Source organism: Nerophis lumbriciformis, linkage group LG10 (assembly GCF_033978685.3).
Source record: "Nerophis lumbriciformis linkage group LG10, RoL_Nlum_v2.1, whole genome shotgun sequence".
In the NCBI taxonomy this organism is placed as follows: domain Eukaryota; kingdom Metazoa; phylum Chordata; class Actinopteri; order Syngnathiformes; family Syngnathidae; genus Nerophis; species Nerophis lumbriciformis.
Window position 1 is genome coordinate 45,664,861 of NC_084557.2, and position 23,772 is coordinate 45,688,632.

General features: G+C 42.0%; 1 protein-coding gene across 2 annotated transcripts in view; it reads right to left on the minus strand.

Moving 5' to 3' along the window:
- The window catches only part of sema3e (sema domain, immunoglobulin domain (Ig), short basic domain, secreted, (semaphorin) 3E), a 117,935-nt gene extending 103,207 nt beyond the window's left edge, over positions 1 to 14,728 (minus strand). For both annotated transcript variants that reach the window (XM_061969541.1, XM_061969540.1), the window contains exon 1: positions 14,105 to 14,728. In XM_061969541.1, the coding sequence (XP_061825525.1) occupies positions 14,105 to 14,237 (133 nt within the window). In that variant the 5' untranslated portion in view covers positions 14,238 to 14,728. The remainder of the gene's footprint in view (positions 1 to 14,104) is intronic.
- Positions 14,729 to 23,772: the final 9,044 nt, after the last annotated feature.

Here is a 23,772-nt window from a genome sequence, read left to right on the forward strand (position 1 = left end):
TCTTCAAATATCCTTCTTTCTTCAGGATTCCTTCCACCTTGACAAGATTCCCAGTTCCAAATGCACTGAAGCATAATACTGTTTCACTGTGGGGATCGTGTTCTTTGGGTTGTATGCCTCACCCTTCTTTTTCCAAACATAAGCAGTGTCTCCATGGCCAAATAGCTCTAGTTTTGTTCCATCTGACCCAAGGACACACATCCAGTATGCATGGTCTTTCTTGAGGTGCTCTTTACTTCAGTTTGACTGGAAGGTGTCTTTATGGCAGAAGTGGAGTGTTTCTTGTTCTGCAGCCTCACAGTCCATTCCTTTGCAGGGCTCTAGGGATGTCTTCTTTGAGACGACAATTCCAAACTTGGCCAAGTTATTCACTTGTCTGGGGTCTTTAGACACATACCTCACTAGTTTTCTTTCCAGAGCCCTGGAATTTGTTTTGTTTCCTACCTCTGTCAGGCTTGTTTTGTACCATCTGCCTGTCTTTTGAATTTCTTGATACTTCTCAATCCAGTTCTTGACGGTTGAAACTACTGTGATAACTTTGTGCATCAATGATTATTTTTATTAGGTCAAAACTGATTTTTTATTTTAATCATGATGATTTCTGAGTCCTGAATAATCCAGCGTGAACTGAATCATGGACACTGCTCTACAGGTCCCTCTTACAGAGTCAGTGTTCACTAATGACTTCAAAATAGGTTTAGTTAATCAGAGCACATAGCTTCCAACACTTGCTGTCTCTCAAACTGGTTGAGGTTTTTACAGGGGGCTCATTTTTGTTTTTCGTGAAATAACATTGTTCCTGTGTGCAAATTAAACTATTGGAACCATCCGAAATGAAAGTACAAACCCTGTTTCCATATGAGTTGGGAAATTGTGTTGGATGTAAATATAAACGGAATACAATGATTTGCAAATCCTTTTCAACCCATATTCAGTTGAATGCACTACAAAGACAAGATATTTGATGTTCAAACTCATAAACTTTATTTTTGTTTTGTAAATAATAATTAACTTAGAATTTCGTGGCTGCAACATGTGCCAAAGTAGTTGGGAAAGGGCATGTTCACCACTGTGTTACATGGCCTTTCCTTTGAACAACACTCAGTAAACGTTTGGGGACTGAGGAGACACATTTTTTAAACTTCTCAGGTGGAATTCTTTCCCATTCTTGCTTGATGTACAGCTTAAGTTGTTCAACAGTCCGGGGGTCTCCGTTGTGCTTTTTTAGGCTTCATAATGCGCCACACATTTTCAATGGGAGACAGGTCTGGACTACAGGCAGGCCAGTCTAGTACCCGCACTCTTTTACTATGAAGCCACGTTGATGTAACACGTGGCTTGGCATTGTCTTGCTGAAATAAGCAGGGGCGTCCATGGTAACGTTGCTTGGATGGCAACATATGTTGCTCCAAAACCTGTATGTACCTTTCAGCATTAATGGCGCCTTCACAGATGTGTAAGTTACCCATGTCTTGGGCACTAATACACCCCCATACCATCACACATGCTGGCTTTTCAACTTTGCGCCTATAACAATCCTGGTGGTTCTTTTCCTCTTTGGTCCGGACCGTCCACAGTTTCCAAAAACAATTTGAAATGTGGACTCGTCAGACCACAGAACACTTTTCCACTTTGTATCAGTCCATCTTAGATGAGCTCAGGCCCAGCGAAGCAGACGGCGTTTCTGGGTGTTGTTGATAAACGGTTGTCGCCTTGCATAGGAGAGTTTTAACTTGCACTTACAGATGTAGCGACCAACAGTAGTTACTGACAGTGGGTTTCTGAAGTGTTCCTGAGCCCATGTGGTGATATCCTTTACACACTGATGTCGCTTGTTGATGCAGTACAGCCTGTGGGATCGAAGGTCACGAGCTTAGCTGCTTACGTGCAGTGATTTCTCCAGATTCTCTGAACCCTTTGATGTTACTACAGAGCGTAGATGGTGAAATCCCTAATTTCCTTGCAATAGCTGGTTGAGAAAGGTTGTTCTTAAACTGTTCAACAATTTGCTCACGCATTTGTTCACAAAGTGGTGACCCTCGCCCCATCCTTGTTTGTGAATGACTGAGCATTTCATGCAATCTACTTTTATACCCAATCATGGCACCCACCTGTTCCCAATTAGCCTGCACACCTGTGGGATGTTCCAAATAAGTGTTTGATGAGCATTCCTCAACTTTATCAGTATTTATTGCCACCTTTCCCAACTTCTTTGTCACGTGTTGCTGGCATCACATTCTAAAGTTAATGATTATTTGCAACAACAAAAAAAGTGTATCAGTTTGAACATCAAATATGTTGTCTTTGTAGCATATTCAACTGAATATGGGTTGAAAATGATTTGCAAATCATTGTATTTTGTTTATATTTACATCTTACACAATTTCCCAACTCATATGGAAACGGGGTTTGTAGGATGATTGGAAAAGCTGTGTTAAAAATGCATTTCTCTCTTTAACAGCTCTTGGGAAATGTTAATGGGGGGCGGGGGTCTGTCAATTTCTACACTGTTTTTGTGAAATATAAGAAACATCCGGCTGTATGATGCAGTGCAGCCCTGTACTACTAAACATTGTCGGTGCACCACAGGAGCAACAGTGAGTGAAAGACGTTGAAGAGAAAAAAATAGCTCTTTAATTGGATGTCATTAGATTGTGGAGTTACTATACTTTGGCCAATAAATGTATGTTTGTGTGTGAAGACTTTCTCATTAACCATGAGAGCCAACCTCTATATTTTTCATGTGTCTTTGCGAGCCAGAACATGCATGACCAAAGTAAAGTAGATAGGGTGTCAATCACCGCTGGTAATTACTTGGGTGGTATATCCAAATAATATAGACACAACATTGATGAACAGTCTATTACAGGGGTGTCAAACTTGTTTTCATTGAGGGCCACATCGCAGTTATAGTTCCCCTTAGATGGCCGCTTTTAACAATGAGTAATATATGAATATACATGTATTTATATTAATATATAATACATTAACAACATATTTTTTTACAGCTTTAGCTGCAAAAAAAATTTTTTTTAAATACTTAAAGACTGGCAGCTCAGTCACTAGCATTTTACAGTAAAAGCAGTGGGTTTTTACAGCATATAAAACAATTGAAGGAATGGAATGGAAAAACAATACCACTGTTTTTAGCGGTAAACTTCAAGCAATTTGTTTGTTTTTACCGTAAAATCTTGTTTTTTTTCAAATGTTTTTTGGTTAGTTTTTTAATGTTTTAGTGTCTTACTGTATATGGAAAAAAAACAGTACCAAAGTTGATTTTACAGTAAAAATTCAACCGTAAAATCTATTGTCAATTTTACAGTCCACAATTTGACTGATAATTTGTTTTGAAATCATGAGTCAAGCAGATATTTAAATACAGTATTTATCTTTATTTTAACAAAAAATATTGTTGGAATACATGATAAAATATTTAGATTTTGATAACATTATTTTTAGTGTCAAAAGGTAAATATATTTAGTAAGAAACGATTAAGCATTTTATTAATGCATATTATTTGCAGGTTTTCGTCCTGAATGAGCTGAATTGGTTGGTGTTGGAATTGTTTTAATCGGTCAAGAATTGTTGAATTAGTAACAGTTTTTAATTGTTGCCCGGTGCCCAGCCTCGCTGTCTGTCTGCCGGCCACGCCTCCCCACAGTAACTAATTGGATTACCATAGTAACTAGTATATCATGCAAAAGTGCAGATTCCAACCATTTAAATACTTTGTATAGTTCTAGACTTACGGTCATTTAGACTTAGACTTAGACTTCCTTTTATTGCCATTCAAATGTAAACTTTACAGTACAGATAAGAACAAAATTTTGTTGCATTAGCTCGTTTTAGTGCAGAATAAAAGAGCAATAAGGTGCAGATATAAATAAATAGATTACTGTACAGATACAAACCCCGTTTCCATATGAGTTGGGAAATTGTGTTAGATGTAAATATAAACGGAATACAATGATTTGCAAATCATTTTCAACTAATATTCAAAGACAACATGTTTGATGTTCAAACTCATAAACATTTTTTTTTTTGCAAATCATTCACTTTAGAATTTGATGCCAGCAACACGTGACAAAGAAGTTGGGAAAGGTGGCAATAAATACTGATAAAGTTGAGGAATGCTCATCAAACACTTATTTGGAACATCCCACAGGTGAACAGGCTAATTGGGAACAGGTGGGTGCCATGATTGGGTATAAAAGTAGATTCCATGAAATGCTCAGTCATTCACAAACAAGGATGGGGCGAGGGTCACCACTTTGTCAACAAATGCGTGAGCAAATTGTTGAACAGTTTTAGAAAAACCTTTCTCAACCAGCTATTGCAAGGAATTTAGGGATTTCACCATCTATGCTCCGTAATATCATCAAAGGGTTCAGAGAATCTGGAGAAATCACTGCATGTAAGCAGCTAAGCCCGTGACCTTTGATCCCTCAGGCTGTACTGCATCAACAAACGACATCAGTGTGTAAAGGATATCACCACATGGGCTCAGTAACACTTCAGAAACCCACTGTCAGTAACTACAGTTGGTCGCTACATCTGTAAGTGCAAGTTAAAACTCTCCTATGCAAGGCGAAAACCGTTTATCAACAACACCCAGAAACGCCGTCGGCTTCGCTGGGCCTGAGCTCATCTAAGATGGACTGATACAAAGTGGAAAAGTGTTCTGTGGTCTGACGAGTCCACATTTCAAATTGTTTTTGGAAACTGTGGATGTCGTGTCCTCCGGACCAAAGAGGAAAAGAACCATCCGGATTGTTATAGGCGCAAAGTTGAAAAGCTAGCATGTGTGATGGTATGGGGGTGTATTAGTGCCCAAAACATGGGTAGCTTACACATCTGAGAAGGCGCCATTAATGCTGAAAGGTACATACAGGTTTTGGAGCAACATATGTTGCCATCCAAGCAACGTTACCATGGACGCCCCTGCTTATTTCAGCAAGACAATGCCAAGCCACGTGTTGCATCAACGTGGCTTCATAGTAAAAGAGTGCGGGTACTAGACTGGCCTGCCTGCAGTCCAGACCTGTCTCCCATTGAAAATGTGTGGCGCATTATGAAGCCTAAAATAGCACAACGGAGACCCCCGGACTGTTGAACAACTTAAGCTGTACATCAAGCAAGAATGGGAAAGAATTCCACCTGAGAAGCTTAAAAAATGTGTCTCCTCAGTTCCCAAACGTGTACTGAGTGTTGTTAAAAGGAAAGGCCATGTAACACAGTGGTGAACATGCCCTTTCCCAACTACTTTGGCACGTGTTGCAGCCATGAAATTCTAAGTTAATTATTATTTGTATTTGAACATCAAATGTCTTGTCTTTGTAGTGCATTCAATTGAATATGGGTTGAAAAGGATTTGCAAATCATTGTATTCCGTTTATATTTACATCTAACGCAATTTCCCAACTCATATGGAAACGGGGTTTGTAGAAAACATCACTGCGCATCTTAAAGATCTAAAACAAATTTTTGGGAATTGATTGAAAAACTCAATCTGGGCCTCAATTTGCCCAGGTCTGACTTAGGTTAATTTAAATGTGCTATTAAAATAAAGTTGGACTTCACTTGACAGGAACAAACTGTATATTTGGAGACGTACTCAATTATGCTGACCTTTTTGTAAGTAAACATATCCGTAGATGTCCGCAATAGCTCAACATAGTGTTGAACACAGTATATTTCTAACACGTGAACTGTGGATAAACTACGAAATATGTTCCTTGCTTTACAGCCCTATGGAAAAAAATAAAAAATTGACCTGTACAGACAGGTATGCAAAAGGCGAGGCCAGCCATGCAGTATAAATCACCAACCTGCCTCACAGATGTAAACAATGAGCCAAAAATCTCATAAAAGCTCCAACCAGCACTGTGTGTTTATAAGTTATTGACCATTCAAATTCCTCACCTATATCCAACCATGACTAACAGGCTTATGTGGAATCACCACTCTGTTGCTATAGAGATCAAAGAAACGTGTGAGAAAATGACAGCGTTTACTCTGCAGAGATAACACCCTTATCGCCATCATCATCGAGAGAAACCAGACAATATGTCTCGATCATCGCGGGCACATGCAACGTAACAAACTCAGACACACTTGTCCTGCTCCTGATTGCTGTCCACGTTGTTGATTCTTAGCCACCATGGCTGCAGAAACCAAGACAAACAAGAAGCTGGCTTCTCGCAGGTTCAAGGAAAAAAAGTCTGCATGTTTGCTTAAAGCAGTGCTGCTCAATTATTGTCTGTGATGAACCCCCCCTGTGGGACAGAATTCACCGCCACCCCCACTCAATTCAATTACTATTGAGAAACCCCGTTTCCATATGAGTTGGGAAATTGTGTTAGATGTAAATATAAACGGAATACAATGATTTGCGAATCCTTTTCAACCCATATTCAATTGAATGCACTACAAAGACAAGAGATTTGATGTTCAAACTCATAAACTTTATTTTTTTTTTGCAAATAATAAATAACTTAGAATTTGTGCCAAAGTAGTTGGGAAAGGGCATGTTCACCACTGTGTTACATCACCTTTTCTTTTAACAACACTCAATAAACGATTGGGAACTGAGGAAACTAATTGTTGAAGCTTTGAAAGTGGAATTCTTTCCCATTCTTGTTTTATGTAGAGCTTCAGTCGTTCAACAGTCCGGGGTCTACGCTGTCGCATTTTACGCATTTTACACATTTTCGATGGGAGACAGGTCTGGACTGCAGACGGGCCAGGAAAGTACCTGCACTCTTTTTTTTACGAAGCCACGCTGTTGTAACACGTGCTGAATGTGGCTTGGCATTGTCTTGCTGAAATAAGCAGGGGCGTCCATGAAAAAAAACGGCGCTTAGATGTTGTTCCAAAACCTGTATGTACCTTTCAGCATTAATGGTGCCTTCACAGATGTGTAAGTTACCCATGTCTTGGGCACTAATGCACCCCCATACCATCACAGATGCTGGCTTTTACACTCTGGATGGTTCGCTTCCCCTTTGGTCCGGATGACACGATGTCGAATATTTCCAAAAACAATTTGAAATGTGGACTCGTCAGACCACAGAACACTTTTCCACTTTGCATGAGTCCATCTTAGATGATCTCGGGCCCAGAGAAGCCGGCGGCGTTTCTGGATGTTGTTGATAAATGGCTTTGGCTTTGCATAGTAGAGCTTTACTTGCACTTACAGATGTAGCGACAAACTGTATTTAGTGACAGTGGTTTTCTGAAGTGTTCCTGAGCCCATGTGGTGATATCCTTTAGAGATTGATGTCGGTTTTTGATACAGTGCCGTCTGAGGGATCGAAGGTCACGGTCATTCAATGTTGGTTTCCGGCCATGCCGCTTACGTGGAGTGATTTCTCCAGATTCTCTGAACCTTTTGATGATATTATGGACCGTAGATGTTGAGATCCCTACATTTCTTGCAATTGCACTTTGAGAAACGTTGTTCTTAAACTGTTTGACTATTTGCTCACGCAGTTGTGGACAAAGGGGTGTACCTCGCCCCATCCTTTCTTGTGAAAGACTGAGCATTTTGTGGGAAGCTGTTTTTATACCCAATCATGGCACCCACCTGTTCCCAATTAGCCTGCACACCTGTGGGATGTTCCAAATAAGTGTTTGATGAGCATTCCTCAACTTTATCAGTATTTATTGCCACCTTTCCCAACTTCTTTGTCACCTGTTGCTGGCATCAAATTCTAAAGTTAATGATTATTTGCAAAAAAATAAAGTTTATGAGTTTGAACATCAAATGTGTTGTCTTTGTAGCATATTCAACTGAATATGGGTTGAAAATGATTTGCAAATCATTGTATTCCGTTTATATTTACATTTGCCCCTGTGCAGTTGTTACTTCTCCTGGGTAGAACCTGTTGATTGGATTGAGCACCGTTGCTCTCTCGCTGCAGTCTTACAGTGTGTATCGTTCGAACATGAATTCTAGAGATACACAGGCACAATGAAAATCTCCCCCAGGGGGTCTTGGCCCACTAATCGAGAAACACTTCCTTAGACCCATGAATTGATTAACATGGACCTCGACTTAAACAAGTTGAAAAACTTATTGGGGTGTTACCATTTAGTGGTCAATTGTACGTAGTGATGATACTCAAAACCGGTTTTCCCGGTTGTTCGATAAGAAAAGAACCGAGTCCTCGGACTTGAATCCCTTTTTGAGAACCGGTACCCGTTATCGAGACCACTATAGTAAAGAAAAACAGTTGGTTCTTTATTCAAATCCCTGGGAACGAATCCCGTCCCGACCAGAAATGCCCCTTGAGACATCACAAGAAATGACGTCACGTAGCTCAGTCATTAGGCGCAGATAGGGAAAGCAGGAAAAACAATGGACCAGAAAAAGCGCTCCAAGGTGTAAGAAAGTTCAAAACAAAAGGTATAATCCAATGAATAACTTTACTGAGAGATTTGAGCTGGGTACAAACACATGACCAACACTTTTACGACCAACTGGAAACATAGCAACCAGGCTAGCAACGCACCTCCTTTACGGCAGCTGTCGCAACGTTCTTAAAGCAACCGCAGCACATACATATATATATACAACATATCTCCCTTTTTTAACTTTTGTTTTTCTTTCCTTGTAAACAAAACAAAATCACACTGTATATGTGCTGTCTGTCTAATTATAAATAATGCAGACGAGGCGTGTTGGCTGAGTTCTTGACGTTTAATTTCACAGCGTGCTCATAACCTCATTCTTAGCTGCCGGCGTGGCGACATGCAACAACACTTTTCGGGGCTACCGAGCATGCTCGTCACTACCGCTGCATGCTGGGTAGTGTAGTTGTTATATTCCCTAGCTCATAACATCACATCTTTCCCCCTATAAAGAAATAATGTTAACTCAATAAAGTGTATTTCTTTTTTCAGCTTTAACTTTTCATTTTTTTTAGCATTGTAACCACATTTGCAAACAACTTTTCTCTTTGTAGAATTTTCTTTCAATAAAGAAATAAAGTGCAAAAATGTCAAAGCATCATAACAAACAGTTATGTTCCAATAGCAGCAGAAGTGCACTTTTTGGAGAGCTGTATTATTTTCAGTTTTGTGCCCAAGGGACTGATTTTATTTAACACTATATTATTATTTATACAGCTATAGTGATCACAGAGACAGGTTGTTTTTGTGTTACTGTATATATTTGTTTTCCTGAAAAGTCCCACTTAATATACTTTGGGTAACAACAGTCAATATTTATTTATTTTATTTTATTTTTTAGGGGGCTAACAGTCAATATTTATTTATTTATTAGATTTTATTTTTTTCTTATAATAAAAGTGAGCTTTTGTTAAACCAAATATTGTGTGTTTTTTTCCATATACAACAACCTATCTGGACTCGATAAGAAAATCGATAAGGAATCGGTTCGATAAGAGGATTCGATAATAGGCTCGAACTCGATACTTTCTTATCAAACATCATCCCTAATTGTAGGGAATATGTACTGTACTGTGCAATCTACTTATAAAAGTTTTCAATCAATCAATCTCTTTAAGAAGGGGAACCGGAGGGTGTGTTCCAACTATCGTGGGATCACACTCCTCAGCCTTCCCGGTAAGGTCTATTCAGGTGTACTGGAGAGGAGGCTACGCCGGATAGTACAACCTCGGATTCAGGAGGAACAGTGTGGTTTTCGTCCTGGTCGTGGAACTGTGGACCAGCTCTATACTCTCGGCAGGGTCCTTGAGGGTGCATGGGAGTTTGCCCAACCAGTCTACATGTGCTTTGTGGACTTGGAGAAGGCATTCGACCGTGTACCCCGGGAAGTCCTGTGGGGAGTGCTCAGAGAGTATGGGGTAACGGACTGTCTTATTGTGGCAGTTCGCTCCCTGTATGATCAGTGTCAGAGCTTGGTCCGCATTGCCGGCAGTAAGTCGGACACGTTTTCAGTGAGTGTTGGACTCCGCCAAGGCTGCCCTTTGTCACCGATTCTGTTCATAACCTTTTATGGACAGAATTCCTAGGCGCAGTCAGGGCGTTGAGGGGATCTGGTTTGGTGGCTGCAGGATTAGGTCTCTGCTATTTGCAGATGATGTGGTCCTGATGGCTTTCTCCGGCCAAGATCTTCAGCTCTCACTGGATCGGTTCGCAGCCGAGTGTGAAGCGACTGGGATGGGAATCAGCACCTCCAAGTCCGAGTCCATAGTTCTCTCCTGGAAAAGGGTGGAGTGCCATCTCCGGGTTGGGGAGGAGATCTTGCCCCAAGTGGAGGAGTTCAAGTACTTCGGAGTCTTGTTCACGAGTGAGGGAAGAGTGGATCGTGAAATCGACAGGCAGATCGGTGCGGCGTCTTCACTAATGCGGACGCTGTATCGATCCGTTGTGGTGAAGAAGGAGCTGAGCCGGAAGGCAAAGCTCTCGATTTACCGGTCGATCTACGTTCCCATCCTCACCTATGGTCATGAGCTTTGGGTCATGACCGAAAGGACAAGATCACGGGTACAAGCGGCCGAAATGAGTTTCCTCCGCCGAGTGGCGGGGCTCTCACTTAGAGACAGGGTGAGAAGCTCTGTCAATCGGGGGGAGCTCAAAGTAAAGTCGCTGCTCCTCCACATCGAGAGGAGCCAGATGAGGTGGTTCGGGCATCTGGTCAGGATGCCACCCGAACACCTCCCTAGGAAGGTGTTTCGGGCACGTCCGACCGGTAGGAGGCCACGGGGAAGACCCAGGACACGCTGGGAAGACTATCTCTCCCGGCTGGCCTGGGAACGCCTCGGGATCCCCCGGGAGGAGCTGGACGAAGTGGCTGGGGAGAGGGAAGTCTGGGCTTCCCTGCTTAGGCTGCTGCCCCCGCGACCCGACCTCGGATAAGCGGAAGAAGATGGATGGATGGATGGAATCAATCAATCAATCAAAAATCTTCCACCAAATGATTTATGATTACAGTAGTTTATTGTAGGCAATAACAGGGATACCGCCTCGCTACCCATGACTCACCACGGCCAGGCCGGGTGGTTACCATTTCCAACTTGTCAGCAGTGGAATACTCAGTCACTTTACATACGAATTACATGGACGATGTTTTTTATTTTCTATTAAGTCAAATGACGAAGAATGTTCTAATTAAGACATTTCTATTAGCTTTAAAAACACAGCCCAACAATTACAGCGGTTTTTAACTTTGTCGATGCACTTCGTGCCCAGAAAACTTCTCAAATGCTCTTATTCTTGTTTGGGAAAGCAGTCAAAATTTGAGAAAATCATTATATTTATGTAATGTGATTTTTTTTTTTTTTTTTTTTTTATTCACAGCCCATAAAGAACCCCAGGATAATAACACAAAAGCATGGTTTCAAAATAGGTACATGGTGTAATCTGCAAACAGGGGTCCATTTTAGCATTTTTCTCTTTATTCAGCGCAAAAAATATGATGCAGAGCTTATTCAAACACTTAGACTTCATTTATTGTCATTCAAATTTGAACTTTACAGTACAGATAAGAACAAACATTTTGTTGCATTAGCTCATGGTAGTGCAGGATAAAAGAGCAATAAGGTGCAGATATAAAAAAATAGATTTAATGTACGGATAAATATATTGCACTTTTGCATATGCATCCACGTTTACGGATGTATTGTCTTTATATTCCAGCAAGTTAATCCATTTTGGGGGGGAATTGAGTGGATTATAATGATATATTTAAAAAAATATCATCAGCAATTTTGTTTAATATCAACAACTAGAAAATTCCTGCGTAAATTTTGATGGGCCTGCTATCTGTGCCCTGGACCTCTGGCCGGGGGTTGTTGGTAGCCGCCGTACTTATTAGATGGTGCCGAGTGTCTGAATCCGTGAGTTTTAGGTGTAACTGTACAAAAAGAGCCATAGAGCTCGCCTAAAACAATGGCATGTTTACATAAAAATGCTAACACTTAGCATGATAACAGTCAGCATGTTGCATGTACCGCCCTGCGATGAGGTGGCCACTTGTCCAGGGTGTACACCACCTTCCGCCCGAATGCAGCTGATATAGGCTCCAGCACCCTCCGCGACCCCGAAAGGGACAAGCGGTAGGAAATGGATGGACGAATGGATGTTGCATATACCAAGTTATATGACTCAAAGGTGTATGGATGTCAAAACTTTTGAGCCAGGGTTAAAGTAGATGTGTGTGTGAACAAAATGAGACGTTAAGCACCTAGCTACGTGAATGTATAGCTGAGCTACAAGAAGAGGTATCCTCGCAGGTCTGCTGGAAATATTCGCCATTAAAAAGGTGCGTACCCATAAAATTGGTTGTGTTTATTTGTGAATAGCGTCGTCATTTTAACTTGAAATGTTCCCAATTTAAAATACACCCATAGGCGGAAAATACACCTTTCCGACGGTATAACATATGTGGGGGTTCGTTGGCCGGTTCGTCTTGTATTACAAACCCCGTTTCCATATGAGTTGGGAAATTGTGTTGGATGTAAATATAAACGGAATACAATGATTTGCAAATCCTTTTCAACCCATATTCAGTTGAATATGCTACAAAGACAACATATTTGATGTTCAAACTCATAAACATTTTTTTTTTTGCAAATCATTAACTTTAGAATTTGATGCCAGCAACACGTGACAAAGAAGTTGGGAAAGGTGGCAATAAATACTGATAAAGTTGAGGGATGCTCATCAAACACTTATTTGGAACATCCCACAGGTGAACAGGCTAATTGGGAACAGGTGGGTGCCATGATTGGGTATAAAAGTAGATTCCATGAAATGTTCAGTCATTCACAAACAAGGATGGGGCGAGGGTCACCACTTTGTCAACAAATGCGTGAGCAAATTGTTGAACAGTTTAAAAAAAACCTTTCTCAACCAGCTATTGCAAGGAATTTAGGGATTTCACCATCTACGGTCCGTAATATCATCAAAGGGTTCAGAGAATCTGGAGAAATCACTGCACGTAAGCAGCTAAGCCCGTGACCTTCGATCCCCCAGGCTGTACTGCATCAACAAGCTACATCAGTGTGTAAAGGATATCACCACATGGGCTCAGGAACACTTCAGAAACCCACTGTCAGTAACTACAGTTGGTCGCTACATCTGTAAGTGCAAGTGAAAACGCTCCTATGCAAGGCGAAAACCGTTTATCAACAACACCCAGAAACGCCGTCGGCTTCGCTGGGCCTGAGCTCATCTAAGATGGACTGATACAAAGTGGAAAAGTGTCCTGTGGTCTGACGAGTCCACATTTCAAATTGTTTTTGGAAACTGTGAACGTCGTGTCCTCCGGACCAAAGAGGAAAAGAACCATCCGGATTGTTATAGGCGCAAAGTTGAAAAGCCAGCATCTGTGATGGTATGGGGGTGTATTATTGCCCAAGGCATGGGTAACTTACACATCTGTGAAGGCACCATTAATGCTGAAAGGTACATACAGGTTTTGGAACAACATATGCTGCTATGTAAGCGCCGTCTTTTTCATGGACGCCCCTGCTTATTTCAGCAAGACAATGCCAAGCCACATTCAGCACATGTTACAACAGCGTGGCTTTGTAAAAAAAAAAGTGCGGGTACTTTCCTGGCCCACCTGCAGTCCAGACCTGTCTCCCATTGAAAATGTGTGGCGCATTATGAAGCGTAAAATACGACAGCGGAGACCCCGGACTGTTGAACGACTTGGGAATGGGAAAGAATTCCACTTTCAAAGCTTCAACAATTAGTTTCCTCAGTTCCCAATCGTTTATTGAGTGTTGTTAAAAGGAAAGGCCAAGTAACACAGTGGTGAACATGCCCTTTCCCAACTACTTTGGCACGTGTTGCAGCCATGAAATTCTAAGTTAATTATTATTTGCAAAAAAAAAAATAAAGTTTATGAGTTTGAACATCAAATATGTTGTCTTTGTAGTGCAAACAATTGAATATGGGTTGAAAAAGATTTGCAAATCATTGTATTCTGTTTATATTTACATCTAACACAATTTCCCAACTCACATGGAAACCGGGTTTGTATTAGACAAAGTCGGGGTACCCATTCAATTGGCTCATTTTTGCCAAAAAATTGGCACTTTTTTTTCTTTTTTTTGGCTGCTGGCATTGCAGCAGACCCCTAAATAATTATAAAAACACATGTCTTACCTTTGTGTGAGAGACGTATTCTTGGGTAAACGCTGGCGGCTGTGTCAACTGTGCTCCGGACCAAATACATCATCATCAGCGCCAAAAAGCGGCTCCTCAAGCGGCCTCCCATCATTTGAAGCGCGCTCCTCATTTATCAACGAGGAAAGCCCGAGCAGGCAATGGAAAAGACTGGTCTCACTTTTTCCCCAAAATAAAAGTGTCATTGGGGGACGACGGGCATAAAAACGGTCCAAAACGAGTCTACGTGACGGTCCATTTCTGGATCGTCATCACAGTTTGCTTCCAAACAAGCTCTGCCTCATAGTCTGTTGGAAGCAGCATCCACCCACAAGCAGGATAACGATCTGGCTATTATTCTTGCTTGTAACCAGGGAGAAGAGAGGTCCGGTCGCTACCTTAACGCCGCAGATGTTTGTCCTTCCGTTTGTCTGAGTCGGATGCACTCTTTCCGGAAAAAAGAATGCCAAACAGGTGATCAATAAGATCCTGTTACATTTGCCTGGAAGGCAGGCTGCTATAGTGTGTCTTCTCCTCCTGGACTCAGTCGATCTCTGGATGGGAGCCCAGCAAGAGGGAAAAAAAGGCAGAGTAGGAGAGGGGAGGAGTGAGGAGCCTCGTGCCTGGCGTGCGTCTGCAGGCAAAAAGTGAATCTCAAACTGCTCACACGGGAAGGGAGGATCCCAAACCTCCTCTCTGAAGTGAGTCAGTGGAGATGACTCCCAGCACCGCTACTGATCTGGGCAGAGACCACATGTCTTGGAGCCAGTTTGCATCTGGTTGATTGTCTGTCCTGTCCAGCCTTCCTGTGAAGGCCACCCCCGGTTTCTCGCTCCTCAACTGTCCCTCCTCTTTCACCACCTCCTTTATACTCCTGCATCAGTGCAGGCCTAAGCTAACTGTGTCACTCTGCACATTTTCTCTTGTTTTTCCTCTCACAAAACAAGAGTCATTAGTGCAATTACCATTGACTTCTAGGTGGAAGATGGTCTTGTTTTCTCTCTCAAAAAATCGATCAATGTTTACCTCTATAGCCCTAGTGTCTCTAAGGGCTGCACAAGCCACAACGACATCCTCGGCTCAGATCCCACATCAGGGCAAGGAAAAACTCAACCCAATGGGACAATGAGAAACCTTGGAGGGGACCGCAGATGTGAGGACCTCCCGCCCCTGGGCGACCGGTGCAATGGATGTCGAGTGGATCTAACATAATATTGTGAGAGTCCAGTCCATAGTGGATCTAACATAATATTGTGAGAATCCAGTCCATAGTGGATCTAACATAATAGTGAGAGTCCAGTCCATAGTGGATCTAACATAATAATGTGACAGTCCAGTCCATATTGGATCTAACATAATAGTGAGAGTCCAGTCCATAGTGGATCTAACATAATAGTGAGAGTCCAGTCCATAGTGGATCTAACATAATAGTGTGAGTCCAGTCCATAGTGGATCCAACATAATAGTGAGAGTCCAGTCCATAGTGGATCTAACATAATAGGGAGAGTTCAGTCCATAGTGGATTTAACATAATAGTGAGAGTCCAGTCCATAGTGGATCTAACATAATAGTGAGAGTCCAGTCCATAGTGGATCCAACATAATAGTGTGAGTCCAGTCCATAGTGGATTTAACATAAAATTGTGAGAGTCCAGTCCATAGTGGATCTAACATAGTAGTGAGAGTCCAGTCCATAGTGGATCTAACATAATAGTGAGAGTCCAGTCCATAGTGGATCTAACATAATAGTGTGAGAGTCCAGTCCATAGTGGATCTAACATAATAGTGAGAGTCCAGTCCATACTGGATTTAACATAATAGTGAGAGTCCAGTCCATAGTGGATCTAACATAATAATGTGAGAGTCCAATCCATAGTGGATCTAACATAATAGTGTGAGAGTCTAGTCCATACTGGATCTAACATAATAGTGAGAGTCCAGTCCATAGTGGATCAAACATAATAGTGTGAGAGTCCAGTCCATAGTGGATCTAACATAATAGTGAGAGTCCAGTCCATAGTGGATCTAACATAATAGTGAGAGTCCAGTCCAAAGTGGATCCAACATAATATTGAGAGTCCAGTCCATAGTGGATCTAACATAATAGTGAGAGTCCAGTCCATAGTGGATCTAACATAATAGTGAGAGTCCAGTCCATAGTGGATCTAACATAATAGTGAGAGTCCAGTCCATAGTGGATCTAACGTAATAGTGAGAGTCCAGTCCACAGTGGATCTAACATAATAGTGTGAGAGTCCAGTCCATAGTGGATCTAACATAATAGTGTGAGAGTCCAGTCCATAGTGGATCTAACATAATAATGTGAGAGTCCAGTCCATAGTGGATTTAACATAAAATTGTGAGAGTCCAGTCCATAGTGGATCTAACATAATAGTGAGAGTCCAGTCCATAGTGGATCTAACATAATAGTGAGAGTCCAATCCATAGTGGATCTAACATAATAGTGTGAGAGTCTAGTCCATAGTGGATCTAACATAATATTGAGAGTCCAGTCCATAGTGGATCGAACATAATAGTGTGAGAGTCTAGTCCATAGTGGATCTAACATAATAGTGAGAGTCCAGTCCATAGTGGATCTAACATAATATTGAGAGTCCAGTCCATAGTGGATCAAACATAATAATGTGAGAGTCCAGTCCATAGTGCATCTAACATAATAGTGAGAGTCCAGTCCATAGTGGATCTAACATAATAGTGAGAGTCCAGTCCAAAGTGGATCCAACATAATATTGAGAGTCCAGTCCATAGTGGATCTAACATAATAGTGAGAGTCCAGTCCATAGTGGATCTAACATAATAGTGAGAGTCCAGTCCATAGTGGATCTAACATAATAGTGAGAGTCCAGTCCATAGTGGATCTAACGTAATAGTGAGAGTCCAGTCCACAGTGGATCTAACATAATAGTGTGAGAGTCCAGTCCATAGTGGATCTAACATAATAGTGTGAGAGTCCAGTCCATAGTGGATCTAACATAATAATGTGAGAGTCCAGTCCATAGTGGATTTAACATAAAATTGTGAGAGTCCAGTCCATAGTGGATCTAACATAATAGTGAGAGTCCAGTCCATAGTGGATCTAACATAATAGTGAGAGTCCAGTCCATAGTGGATCTAACATAATGATGTGAGAGTCCAGTCCATAGTGGATCAAACATAATAGTGTGAGAGTCCAGTCCATAGTGGATCCAACATAATAGTGAGAGTCCAGTCCATAGTGGATCTAACATAATAGTGTGAGAGTCCAGTCCATAGTGGATCTAACATAATAGTGAGAGTCCAGTCCATAGTGGATCTAACATAATAGTGAGAGTCCAGTCCATAGTGGATCTAACATAATAGTGTGAGAGTCCAGTCCATAGTGGATCTAACATAATAGTGAGAGTCCAGTCCATAGTGGATCTAACATAATAGTGAGAGTCCAGTCCATAGTGGATCTAACATAATAGTGAGAGTCCAGTCCATAGTGGATCTAACATAATAGTGTGAGAGTTCAGTCCATAGTAGATCTAACATAATATTGTGAGAGTCCAGTCCATAGTGGATCTAACATAATAGTGAGAGTCCAGTCCATAGTGGATCTAACATAATATTGTGAGAGTCCAGTCCATAGTGGATCTAACATAATAGTGAGAGTCCAGTCCATAGTGGATCTAACATAATAGTGAGAGTCCAGTCCATGGTGGATCTAACATAATAGTGAGAGTCCAGTCCATAGTGGATCTAACATAATAGTGTGAAAGTCCAGTCCATAGTGGATCTAACATAATATTGTGAGAGTCCAGTCCACAGTGGATCTAACATAATAGTGTGAGAGTCCAGTCCATAGTGGATCTAACATAATAGTGTGAGAGTCCAGTCCATAGTGGATCTAACATAATAGTGTGAGAGTCCAGTCCATAGTGGATCTAACATAGTATTGTGAGAGTCCAGTCCATAGTGGATCTAACATAATAGTGAGAGTCCAGTCCATAGTGGATCTAGCATAATAGTGTGAGAGTTCAGTCCATAGTGGATCTAACATAATATTGTGAGAGTCCAGTCCATAGTGGATCTAGCATAATAATGTGAGAGTCCAGTCCATAGTGGATCTAACATAATAATGTGAGAGTCCAATCCATAGTGGATCTAACATAATATTGTGAGAGTCCAGTCCATAGTGGATCTAGCATAATAATGTGAGAGTCCAGTCCATAGTGGATCTAACATAATAATGTGAGAGTCCAGTCCATAGTGGATCTAACATAATATTGTGAGAGTCCAGTCCATAGTGGATCTAACATAATATTGTGAGAGTCCAGTCCATAGTGGATCTAGCATAATAATGTGAGAGTCCAGTCCATAGTGGATCTGACATAATAGTGAGAGTCCAGTCCATAGTGGATCTAACATAATAGTGAGAGTCCAGTCCATGGTGGATCTAACATAATAGTGAGAGTCCAGTCCATAGTGGATCTAACATAATAGTGTGAGAGTCCAGTCCATAGTGGATCTAACATAATATTGTGAGAGTCCAGTCCACAGTGGATCTAACATAATAGTGTGAGAGTCCAGTCCATAGTGGATCTAACATAATAGTGTGAGAGTCCAGTCCATAGTGGATCTAACATAATAGTGTGAGAGTCCAGTCCATAGTGGATCTAACATAGTATTGTGAGAGTCCAGTCCATAGTGGATCTAACATAATAGTGTGAGAGTCTAGTCCATAGTGGATCTAACATAATATTGTGAGAGTCCAGTCCATAGTGGATCTAACATAATAGTGAGAGTCCAGTCCGTAGTGGATCTAAGATAATAGTGTGAGAGTCCAGTCCATGGTGGATCTAAGATAATAGTGAGAGTCCAGTCCATAGTGGATCTAACATAATAGTGAGAGTCCAGTCCATAGTGGATCTAACATAATAGTGTGAGAGTCCAGTCCATAGTGGATCTAACATAATAGTGTGCGAGTCCAGTCCATAGTGGATCTAACATAATATTGTGAGAGTCCAGTCCATAGTGGATCTAGCATAATAGTGTGAGAGTCTAGTCCATAGTGGATCTAACATAATATTGTGAGAGTCCAGTCCATAGTGGATCTAACATAATAGTGAGAGTCCAGTCCGTAGTGGATCTATGATAATAGTGTGAGAGTCCAGTCCATGGTGGATCTAAGATAATAGTGAGAGTCCAGTCCATAGTGGATCTAACATAATAGTGAGAGTCCAGTCCATAGTGGATCAAACATAATAATGTGAGAGTCCAGTCCATAGTGGATCTAACATAATAGTGAGAGTCCAGTCCATAGTGGATCTAACATTATAGTGTGAGAGTTTAGTCCATAGTGGATCTAACATATTAGTGTGAGAGTCCAGTCCATAGTGGGGCCAGCAGGAGACCATCCCGAGCGGAGACGGGTCAGCAGCATAGAGATGTCCCCAACCGATGCACGGACGAGCGGTCCACCCCGGGTCCCGACTCTGGACAGCTAGCGCTTCATCCGTGGCCACCGAATCTGTGCCCCCTCCACCTCCACGAAGGAAAGGGGGAGGGCAGAGCAGAAAAGAAATGGCAGATCAACTGATCTAAAAGTGGGTCTATTTAAAGGCTTGAGTATACAAATGAGTTTTAAGATGGGACTTAAATGCTTCTACTCAGGTAGCATCTCTAGCTGTTACCGGGAGGGCATTCCATAGTACTGGAGCCCCAATAGAAAACGCTCTATAGCCCGCAGACTTTATTTGGGCTCTGGGAATCACTAATAAGCCGGAGTTCTTTGAACGCAGATTTCTTGCCGGGACATATGGTACAATACAATCAGCAAGATAGGATGGAGCTAGACCGTGTAGTATTCTCTGCAATGTTTTGCCTTTTTTGTACTGAGTAGTGGTAGGATTTAGCACACACATAATGATAAATGGGTTATACTTGTATAGCGCTTTTCTACCTTCAAGGTACTCAAAGCGCTTTGACACTACTTCCACATTCACCCATTCACACACACATTCACACACTGATGGCGGGAGCTGCCATGCAAGGCGCTAACCACCACCCATCTGGAGCAAGGGTGAAGTGTCTTGCTCAAGGACACAACGGACGTGACGAGGTTGGTAGAAGGTGGGGATTGAACCAGGAACCTGCAGATTGCTGGCATGGCCACTCCCCCAAGTGCGCCATGCACTGTAATTGCAAGAATTAGGAGAATAGAGAATAGGATACAGGGGGGAGAAGACGGCACAGAATGCAGGGACGCAGTTAGCTCTATTTATTAATATATATAATAGTACGGAGTGTGAAACTAATCCAAATGTGTGTGGTGTGCGACTATGTGTAGTGATTAGCTGTTGAGTGTTACCGGTAGTGTTGAGCTGGGGGCGGAAGTCCAAGGGGGAAAGGCAATCTCGGAGGTCCGTGAGCAGGCGTGAGGTCAAGGGCAGGAGCGAGGCGTCGGAGTCTGTGTCCAGGCGGGAGGTGGAGATCCAAGCCGCAGCCAGGGAACCAGAGGGGAGTATGGGGAGACGAGACACACAGCTATTGACGCGGGAACGTAGAAATGCTGCTGGAAGGCGACAAGGGACACAAGACAAATGAACACGGAGAGGGAGAAACACAAAGAGAGAGAGAGAGTGTGCATAGAGTTCGATAAGTCGGCTTACTGTACTGGAACAGGTCGCTACGTTCTGGCCCGGAATGCAGGTTTGCACTGGCTTAAAAATCCCAGGAAGCTCATCAGTGACAGGTGTGTAGAGTGCTGATGGATTGCCGTTTTGAATGCAGCCGCTTGCTGTAGCTTGAGTGCGAGGAGGTGCGCTTGGGGAGCGCCCGGGCCGTGACAAAAAGATTAGTATTCAAACTTGGCCTGTTGTGAAAACGCAGAGACGAACCGTATTTTTCCGACTACAGGGCGCACTTAAAATCCTTTAATTTTCTCAAAAATCGACAGTGCACCTTATAACTCCGGTGCGCCTAATGTACGGAATCATTTTGGTTGTGCTTACCGACCTCGAAGCTATTTTATTTGGTACATGGTGAAATGATAAGTGTGACCAGTAGATGGCAGTCACACAACAATATATATGTGTAGACTGCAATTTGACTCAAGTAAACAACACCAACATTTTATATGTTCCATAGGTAATATAGAACATTACACACGGCACTCAAAAATCTATCAAAATGTTTTGGTACAACTTTGGTAAGCTATGAAGCCACACCGCTTTATGGATTGTACTGTGCTTCAACTTACGAGTATTATTATGGTGTGTGTATAAGGTAAGACATTATCTGGCGTTTTGTTTCGCAATATTATGCAAAAGCAACTTTTCTTACCTTCTGTTACCTGCTGATCTGTATTTGGGATCTGCATAAGTCTTGAAAATTTGAGCTAGTCCGCCTTTGTAGTCCGTGCCGACACCGTAGTCCATAAGCTTCTTCTTTTTCTCTATTTTCTTGTTATGGGACATCCATCCTCCACTGTTGCCATTTCTAATGTAAAGTAGTGTAAAGTTCTTACTTATATCTGTCAGTAAACTCACAATGAAAGCACTAAAACATACCGGTGTAGTGCATACTTGCCAACCCTCCCGGATTTTCCGGGAGACTCCCGAAATGCAGCGCCTCTCCCGAAAACCTCCCGGGACAAATTTTCTCCCGAAAATCTCCCGGAATTCAGGCGTAGCTGGAGGCCACGCCCCCTCCAGCTCCATGCGGACCTGAGTCCGCTTTCCCACAACATAAAGAACGTCTACAGTAAAGCAGTCCGTCTGCCGTAAACAGCAATGTTGTGACACTCTTAAACAGGACAATACTGCCATCTAGTGCATTTGATGAAAGCACTTTTGTGCGTGCCACACAGCAATGCATCATCAGAGAGGGTGTTCAGCATGGTTAGAAAGATAGTGACGGAGAATAGAACAAGGATGGACAATTCAACCCTTAACTCAACAATGAGTAGATGAGTGTTATGTGTGTGTATATGTGTAAATAAATGAACACCGAAATTCAAGTATTTCTTTTATATATTTATATATATATATACCGTATTTTCCGCACTATTAGCCGCACCTAAAAACCACAAATGTACTCAAAAGCTGACAGTGCGGCTTATAACCCGGTGCGCTTTATATATGGATTAATATTAAGATTCATTTTCATAAAGTTTAGGTCTCGCAACTACGGTAAACAGCCGCCATCTTTTTTCCCCGTAGAAGAGGAAGCGCGTCTTCTTCTACGGCAAGCAACCGCCAAGGTAAGCACCCGCCCCCATAGAAGAGGAAGCGCTTCTTCTTCTACTGTAAGCAACCACCCGCCCCCGTAGAAGAAGAAGAAGCGCGCGGATATTACGTTTCATTTCCTTTGTGTGTTTACATCTGTAAAGACCACAAAATGGCTCCTACTAAGCGACAGGTTTCCGGTTCATGAAAAGACGCAATCTCTCCATCCGCACACGGACTACTATTTCACAGCAACTGCCTAAAGACTTTCAAGAAAAGCTGGCTACTTTCCGTGCATATTGTAAAAACAAGATAGCTGAAAAAAAGATCCGGCCAGAGAACATTATCAACATGGACGAGGTTCCACTGACTTTTGATATTCCTGTGAACCGCACTGTGGGTACAACGGGAGCACGTACGGTGAATATTCGCACCACAGGGAATGAGAAGTCATCCTTCACTGTGGTTCTAGCTTGCCATGCTAATGGCCAGAAACTTCCACCCATGGTGATATTCAAAAGGAAGACCTTGCCAAAAGAGACCTTTCCAGCCGGCGTCATCATAAAAGCTATCTCGAAGGGATGGATGGATGAAGAAAAGATGAGCGAGTGGTTAAGGGAAGTTTACGCGAAGAGGCCGGGTGGCTTTTTTCACGCAGCTCCGTCCATGTTGATATACGACTCCATGCGCGCCCACATCACGCTGGTTTTTAATATATTATTAAAGTTTGACTGACCTATCTGACTGTTTTTTTGACATTCCCTTTAGCGCAGTTAGATGCGGCTTATAACACGGGGCGGCTTATAGGTGGACAAAGTTTTGAAATATGCCGTTCATTGAAGGCGCGGCTTATAACCCAGGGCGGCTTATGGTGCGGAAAATGAAAATACGGTATATATATATATATATATATATATATATATATATATATATATATATATATATATATATATATAGAATTCACTGAAAGTCAATTATTTCTTATATATATATATATATATATATATATATATATATATATCTCTCCATCCATCCATTTACTACCGCTTATTCCCTTCGGGGTCGCAGGGATTTTTATATATATATATATATATATATATATATATATATATATGAAATACTTGACTTGGTGAATTCTAGCTGTAAATATACTCCTCCGCTCTTAACCACGCCCCCAACCACGACCCCGCCCCAACCACGACCCCCGCACCCACCCCCCACCTCCCGAAATTGGAGGTCTCAAGGTTGGCAAGTATGGTAGTGAGTTCACATTATTCACCCAAGGAACTTTAGTCATTAGAGAGTTCCGGTCGTACGTTTTTTCACGGGACACATTTCGGGCGTTGTTGTTGCACTCGTGAGCCACGGATGAGGAGATGCTGCTCCGTTATTGATTGAAGTAAAGTCTGAATGTCATTGAAACAGTTAGCGCCATCTTTTGACACTTCTTCCACTCCCG